Source organism: Gambusia affinis, linkage group LG04, assembly GCF_019740435.1.
Source record: "Gambusia affinis linkage group LG04, SWU_Gaff_1.0, whole genome shotgun sequence".
In the NCBI taxonomy this organism is placed as follows: domain Eukaryota; kingdom Metazoa; phylum Chordata; class Actinopteri; order Cyprinodontiformes; family Poeciliidae; genus Gambusia; species Gambusia affinis.
The window spans coordinates 9,197,977-9,205,502 of NC_057871.1; the positions used below are offsets into that span (position 1 = coordinate 9,197,977).

The 7,526-nt window shown below is 36.5% G+C and overlaps 1 protein-coding gene across 15 annotated transcripts in view; it reads right to left on the reverse strand.

Moving 5' to 3' along the window:
• Positions 1–922: 922 nt before the first annotated feature.
• The window catches only part of ank2a (ankyrin 2a, neuronal), a 71,655-nt gene continuing 65,051 nt past the window's right edge, over positions 923–7,526 (reverse strand). For 11 of the 15 annotated variants that reach the window (XM_044112932.1, XM_044112930.1, XM_044112926.1 and 8 more), the window contains 6 exons: positions 5,138–6,697; positions 4,594–4,683; positions 4,138–4,221; positions 3,828–3,983; positions 3,257–3,412; positions 923–2,653 (listed from right to left, as the gene is read on the reverse strand). In XM_044112932.1, the coding sequence (XP_043968867.1) occupies positions 2,639–2,653; positions 3,257–3,412; positions 3,828–3,983; positions 4,138–4,221; positions 4,594–4,683; positions 5,138–6,697 (2,061 nt within the window). In that variant the 3' untranslated portion in view covers positions 923–2,638. Of the gene's footprint in view, positions 2,654–3,256; positions 3,413–3,827; positions 3,984–4,137; positions 4,222–4,429; positions 4,684–5,137; positions 6,698–7,526 lie in introns of those variants that run through there. The other 4 variants (XM_044112922.1, XM_044112923.1, XR_006370282.1 and 1 more) reach the window with 4 other exon arrangements.

Here is a 7,526-nt window from a genome sequence, read left to right on the forward strand (position 1 = left end):
ATGGTGAACTTCAGTATTTTCTGTCTGTGAAGTGGGGTCTATCTGTAGAGATTCAAAGGTGTGGAACACCCCAAACAGGTGGCCAATCAAATTTTATTCAATTGCCAAACCTTAAAGCCATATCTAGACTTTATGAACCTGATGCTGAAACTCGTTTAATGGCCACCAGAGGGCAGTGTAACTTTTATTCTACATTTAGTCCTTCAAAAATCCCACAGAACCCATTCTAGATGAAAAATCACTTTGCAATTATTAGTCTTAAAATATGTCTATAATATAATATGATGTAGTATAGATACTAAAAAAGGCATCTGTACCTTTCTGTAAGATGCAAACAACTTTGTTGGCAATTTCCAAATAAATGTGTAAAAAACTTAAAAATACATTAATTTCTATTGCAGATAGAACAATCTATGATTTTTAAAAAAATTCTATCCATTTATTTTATGCACATGTACTTTGAGGGGGGGAAAGAAATCACAGAGGTAAAGTAGTTACCTTCTATAACTAAAACATCTATAATCCATACTTTACCATTATCATTTGTGCCATTTAATATGTAATTTTCAACCAATTTTGACTATGTAAAATGTACAGTATATTGCTTGAATTTGCCTTGATGATGTTTATTTTGCAAATCGGTTTCAGTTTCTCGAGGTACTATAATACATTATTTTCAGTTAAGATTTCTTTCAGGGCAATCTTCTATCATTTTTTTAAAATTATTATGTTTGTACAGCAGATAGCTCTATTCTTTTCCCCGTCAAATCGTGCAGCAACATTTCACACTTTTTCTTCACAGAGCCGTCCTCCTACTCAAGTCTATAGAAAAGCTGTGGGGCGAAGTGAAGTGAAGATTGTATCAGGACTCTGGGCAAATTAGAGAGATTGTGCAAAAATGTATGATCAAGTTCCAACACCGTATGTTTGTAGGTTTTTATTTTCTACCAGTCATAGATACACTGCAGCCATTTACTTTTAGTCCATTTGAAATTTAATACAATAATTCATGCCCTTGTAGATAATTATATAATTATGAGCTGTATATGCACATAACTGTCATCAAAAAACAATGCTGTTTCAGTAAACTAAAAGCAAACCTGTCACAGTGAACTTCCACTATTTTGCATGTTTTCTTTAAATCACAACGTAAACAGTGAGAGTGATATACATGTCCCAGGTAAGCACAGTGACACCGTTCAGCCATCTTGTGTCATTTCATCATCCTCCACACCCCGCAACCCTCCGCAATGAAACTGCCCATTTACTGTTCCCTTATGGCCTGTGCACAAAAAGCGTGGAGGGGTTCCCACCTGACATTCAGGAGTGCAAAAGCAATTTACGTAAAATAAACAAGCACACACTCATCCACTCAATTAAATCTTTTCTCAATGAAATAAAAGAGCTAATAAAGCTTTTACATTAAATAGTTCAGCAAATACCTGGTTATGCTCCACAGACGTGTAAATGTTTTTCTTTTGCTGATGGATACCTGAAATTTAAATAGCTTTTGAAGTGGTGATGCTTGCAAAACTCTAGTGAAACCAGTCACCACTGCTGCAGCTTGATCAGCACACGTTCATCATCCATAGCTCATGAGTCACGATCAGAAAGCCAAGGAGCAAATGTAATAACACATAAAAAGACACACTGAGGAAATAAAAATAAGTCTGAAAGACAGTCCACAGAGCGGCAAAGCAGTCAAAGCCGGGATCTCACTGACACGTGTTGATTAGCCATGCCAGTTTTACTTCATGTGAGTGATTATTAATTCCTAGGCTACAGATGTCAGCTATTTTCATATAATAGATAATATATGTTTCTGGCTACTAAAGACAAGAGTACACATAGTCTACACGAAACACGACAGCAGCAGTTACATTTTGTGTCAGCACAGTCCGTTTTTCTGTTTGTGACATCCTGACCACCTGAGTCAAGAAAAAAAAATGAAAAGGACTCAAACTGTTGGTGAAAGAAGCATGTTACAGCCAGAGTGATGTATATTATATATTTTTTTGTTTAATTCTGAACCCCTATGAAGACATCAGTAGCTGAAATTATTTTAAGGTAAGTTGTTCTTTACCTTGGACTGTGTTCGCCTGTTTTTATCATCTGTTTTCTTGTTGCTCTTCCACATATTCAAAGCAAAACTACAACAACCTGGACATTCAGAATAATTCAATAAGAAAACAACAGAAGGCTTTCTTTGGTCATAAAAAGGCAAAGCAACTTCAGAAAATAATTTTAAAAATCATGGTTTGATATTGTCAAAAAAATAAAAATAAAAAAAAAAATAAAAAAAATTGGAAAACAAAAATTAAACTTCCTGGACTAAAATGGGAAGACTGTGGTATCTCTGAGGTGCACACTGGGATTGCATGTGGCTAATGCATAGGATTAGCAGGGACTTTAGCGTGGACAGAGCTGGGGATCTGGGGAGAGAGTTAGTCATTCAGTTGCTCTTCCACCTCTGTTTTGTCTTTATTGTTGTCCTCATTTTCATGGCAGCAGTGAAAAACCTGGTGGAGTTGCTACTATTGATCACAGGCAACTGATCTTTTCCTGGGTCCTCCAATTGCGAGATGAGGACGTCTTCGTGCTGCCCTGATCCTTCCACCACTGTTTGTGGGTTGAATCTTTACACATGTGGGCCCTTAAGACAGAATAAGAAGATACTAAATGTCAGTGCTACATTTAGTTATTATGGGACTCAAATTTTGATATTTTCAGCATCAGTGAGGTGTTTAAAGATAAAATTTAAAGAACCAGAGAAATGTAAAAATGTTTCTGTCTAATGCCTTTCAGTTTCTAATCCTTCTTCTGTACAAAAACAATGTGAATTTGGATATATCTGCAACTGCTTGATATACCAATATCAGATATATCAGTTACACCATGAGTGTAACACTGGTGTCACACTCATGGTGTGACCTTGCCTCTATCTGCTCCTACTACCAATAATTAATAACTGCTGAGAGTAGATTAACTCAAAATAGTCTTACATGCTGTTGTTAAGATGTTATGATATGATATAGTTGAGGCCAAAACTTGAGAACAAAGTTCTGCAAATGCCAAATCACTTAAAATAGTAAATCGCTTCAAATGAACATAGGACAATCTCTCTCTACTACAGGAGGGAAGTCAATGTTTTCTGATTGTTTTTTCAAGTTGAGCTTAAGAATTTGTCATTTTTTCATGTTTGTCAATATAGTTGGCAAGATCTAATTTCTGGGACATAAAGAAGTTTTTTACAAACCTGTTTGGAATAATTTTGGGCTGATGGGAGCTTTGAGGCCAAAGACGGATCTCCCTGGGAAGTTGTTGTTTTTTCCGCCTCAACCACAGTTTTCTTTTCTGAATCAACTTTTTCTTGCCTGGATGACAGGAAGCCTTCACTTTTTAAAAATGTGACCTAAGTCAGCATAAAATGTTATTAGTATATTTACAATCCTTTGCAAAATACTATCAATGCAAATGTCATATTAATATAATTATTGCATACTGTGCTGAGAAAAATTATTTGACCCCTTACATATTTATTCTATTGTTTTTTTGTTGTTGTCACACTTAAATGTTTCAGATCATCAAACAAATTTCCATACAGGACAAAGATAACCTTAGTAAACACAACCAGCATTTTAAAATTCTAATTTAATTTATTAAAATAAACTGTTCCTCATTTGAATAAGTAACTACCCTCTCTCATGGGGCAAAGTTTGTTTAAGTTCAGAAATATTTAAATGTGAAAACAAATCAAATAAACAAGAAATGTAAAAGGGGAAAAATACTTTTTTAGTGTACTTTACAGATATTGAGAGTACATGCACCTCTGTGTGGTCTCCAACACTTTTCAGTACTGTCCGCTTTCCCATCCTGGAATAACCATCTTCGTCTGCTACAGTCAAAGAGTCCTGAGAAGCTCCTTCTGACGGTATCTCTTCACCATTCACAGAAGCGCACTTGCGGACTACTTTTCGTGTAACCTGAGTGAGAAAATTGTTTGCATATCAAAAAAGACAACAGGATGACATCTAATCAACACTACACATAGATACAGCTGTACAAAACCCTGTAGAGGATTAAAAGGTTAAATAAAAGAAAGCAACAGAAATTAGTGCAAATGAAAAACAGCTTTACCCTTTTGACAACTAAATGCCCATTTTCATCTCTGTACTTTTCTTCAGTCACGGACTGAGTAGGGAGGTGAGCTCCTTCATCAACCTGTTTGAGAAACAAAACAATTGTCAATCAGAAAGGACGGTTTTGGTTCAAAATGAGCTTTTATGTTTATCACTGCACTCGGCAACACATGGGGCAGAAACATAGTACTTGCATTTCAGATTCATAAGAAAAGTTTGGGAAATTAGGGAAACAGCAACAAAACAACAAGGGTTATTCTGTCAAAAGAAATCGGCAAAGACGTGCTCACAGCAGGATAAAACCCCTCCAAGACCTTCACCCATCTGTGCAAACAAAGTGGAAGTTAAAGTCCTGAAACACACATGTTCATTCATTTTATTTGGTAGAAAAAAAACGTAAAGTCAAGGTTTCCATGCTAAATCAGCGCATCATCAGCCATGCCTAATCGGATACCTTGATGAAAATTCTCCTTCGTATTATTCTGGTAGTCAGAAACTCCTCATCTGAACTTTCTGATATTGATCCAAATTCTGCAGAGATCTCCTGACCAAGCAATACAAATCTGTTCAGAATCAATTTGTTGAGTCCCCCTATATAAAGATTTTGTTTGTAGCAAAGCAAGCTGGGAGCGGAGTCGAATAATGCACTTTCCAATGTGTTGGATGTTACACTGGAAGATATAACGTAGCACTCGGAAAAAAAACAACAAACAAACAAAAAAAACATTTGGAAAAATGTCATGCTTGAAATTTTGAAAGAACAAATCATCACCAGGTGATATTGCTAAGTAAAGCTGCAGTGACACATGCTGAGTTAGGGTTTGTTAAATTGGAAATAAAATAAATGTGATACATAACAAAATGTAGATTAAAATTTTCCAGCCAGAGGGTTAGCAGTAATTTCTTCATGAGGCAAATCTAATGAACATTATTACTTGGCTCTGGCAAAAAAAACAACAAAAAAAAAACTTGGATGATCTTTTTTACACTCGTCTTACCCTTTGCAGAGACTTATCAGTATAGTAAGTTCCAGAAGGTAGAGAAGTTTTGCATAGAGTGAATTCTTCATCTGATGTCTCTGAGTGATGTAGTGATTCTCTGCTCTCTTCAAGTTCCTGATTGTACGACTCATGAACCAAAAGAGCATCTTCATAATCTTCACTTCCAGAAGACGGGATAATTTTTTGCTTTGCCTTTTCTTGTGTCTCTGTGTCGACCTGAGACTGAGCTGGACCTGCACTACCAATTGTCTCAGGTGCATCAAGTTCATTCTCTGACAAATCCGACACTACTTGTTTGCAGTCAAAAAAAGACTCCATGTCAGAGTATTCCAGGTTTGGACTGTCTTTTCTGCACTGTGATCCATCAGCAATTCTGAGAGGGGTCCTGGTATGGGTCCCTGAAGCAGAGGAGATGTCTGCAGCTTCTAGTTGGTTGGTGTACTCCTCATCAGAACCTGATGAGGAGGTTTCAGTTTTGAGTTTGAATATAGGAGATTCAGGGGCAAAATATTCATACCCATTCTCATCAGAAAGTTTTTCTACACTCCTGGAAGAGGGGTAAGGTATCAGCTCATCAAAGCTGAAATGTCTCGAAGATGTAGCTATGTCAGGAGTAAAATCAGACACAGGGTAGGTAGATATGGTTTTAGTGGAGGTTCCCTCCCATAAACATTGATCTTGGTTACCCTCAGCAGAGGTTTCTTCTGTTGTGCCCCTTGGCTCTAAAGATTGTGTAGGTAGGCATTGTCCTTCGCAATTTGAATAGGTGTTTGTCATAAGGTTTTTCCTGTTAAAGTTATTCTGATTTTTCTCAAGTATGTCTCTCGATGAAGCAAATGTGTCAGTAAGACTCTGAATACTTTGGCAGTACTGAAAGTGTCCAAAGCTTTGCTCTTGAATTTCCTCACCAAATCTTTGATGAACTTCAGGGATTGATGGAGCTTCAGTTGATGAATTCGATTCTTGATGAATGTCAGAGTCTGACTCAGGCGCATGTTTTGTATCAAGACATTGTCCTACATTTACAATACCTTCTGTAAGTTGTGGAACAGGAAACACACTGACTTCATCTACTTTTTCAGTAGGGTATTCCTCTTCAGGTGAAAGTTCTGTATATATGTAAGCTTCTTTCTCATCGGGGCTGCTGTCAGAGGACTCTGATGCATGTGAATCATGTTTTTCTGGTGCTAACTTGAGTTTAATTTCCTTCAAATCAGAAAACATCTGATCAAACTGAGGAGATCCACTTTTCTGTGATGTTGGGCTAGAGTTTAAGGACTTGATGGTAAGTACAGAATCTAAGTTTTCTTGTGATTCTAGAGTCTCAGAGTCTGACTCATTATATTTTCCCTGTGGAAAGCTACTTTGGCTGGTTGATGTAATGTCACATTCAGTGTTCACTATGTCCAACACAGGTTCATTGTGGGATGTTATCATTGCTGTGTTTGAATCATGTGTCAACAAAAGTGTTTCTGTTTGCATGCCCTGAATTTGTCCCATATCAACATTGTGTTTTGGGGCTTGAGCAATATTTGTCTTGAAAGTTGAAGATGATACCTGAAAGAAATAATACAATGGAATGGGGAAAAATGCATAAATACATTTTGAAGTGCCTTTGGGAATCAACACTCAAGCCACAATGCTTTTTGTAGTTGTAAGCGCAAGAGTTAAGCCTATGTTAAAAATGTATTTGTAGCCCAACATGCATGAGTATTAAGATTGTACCTTTGAGCAGGAGAGATTTTTTTTACAGCATTTTTCTCTCAGATTGGAGAGATCTGTTCCAGTGTGATAGATGGTCACACAGTAGTTTAAGCAGACTCTATAAATGGTTGCATAATACCATGGCTTTCCACATTACAGAAGGGCACAAATAAATTTATACTATAATTAGAATGACTAGCAGTGACGGGGCCGTTGAGTTTACATAACTTTTATATGAAGTTGTTTCCAAGAAGCAAAACATGTACAATAAAAAAACAGTTTCATAACATCAAGATATTCTGTTGCAGTTCTTATACTTATCTGAAAGATAGAAAAAAAAGCTCCTTTTCAGCAGAGCTTTATACCCCTTCACTAACACACAAACATATTTTACCCAAATTGCATTATGCGAAATCAGAATAATTAACAAGCAAATTTAGTATTTTTCTGTATTGACAAAAGATGCTTTTTGAGATCGGATAGAAAAAGCAAGGCAGTTATCATTTGTGTCAGTGGAGAGGTATGCCTAGATAATACTGTGTGGATCTATAGTTTAAATGTAATGTAAACATACCCATTTCAGTCAGGAGCTAATGTCATTCAACACATGCTTTCACCTTTTGCCACTTAAAACTCTTTTTGCAGTTAAAGAATAGAATGAAAGAACTGAAGCTCATCTCAA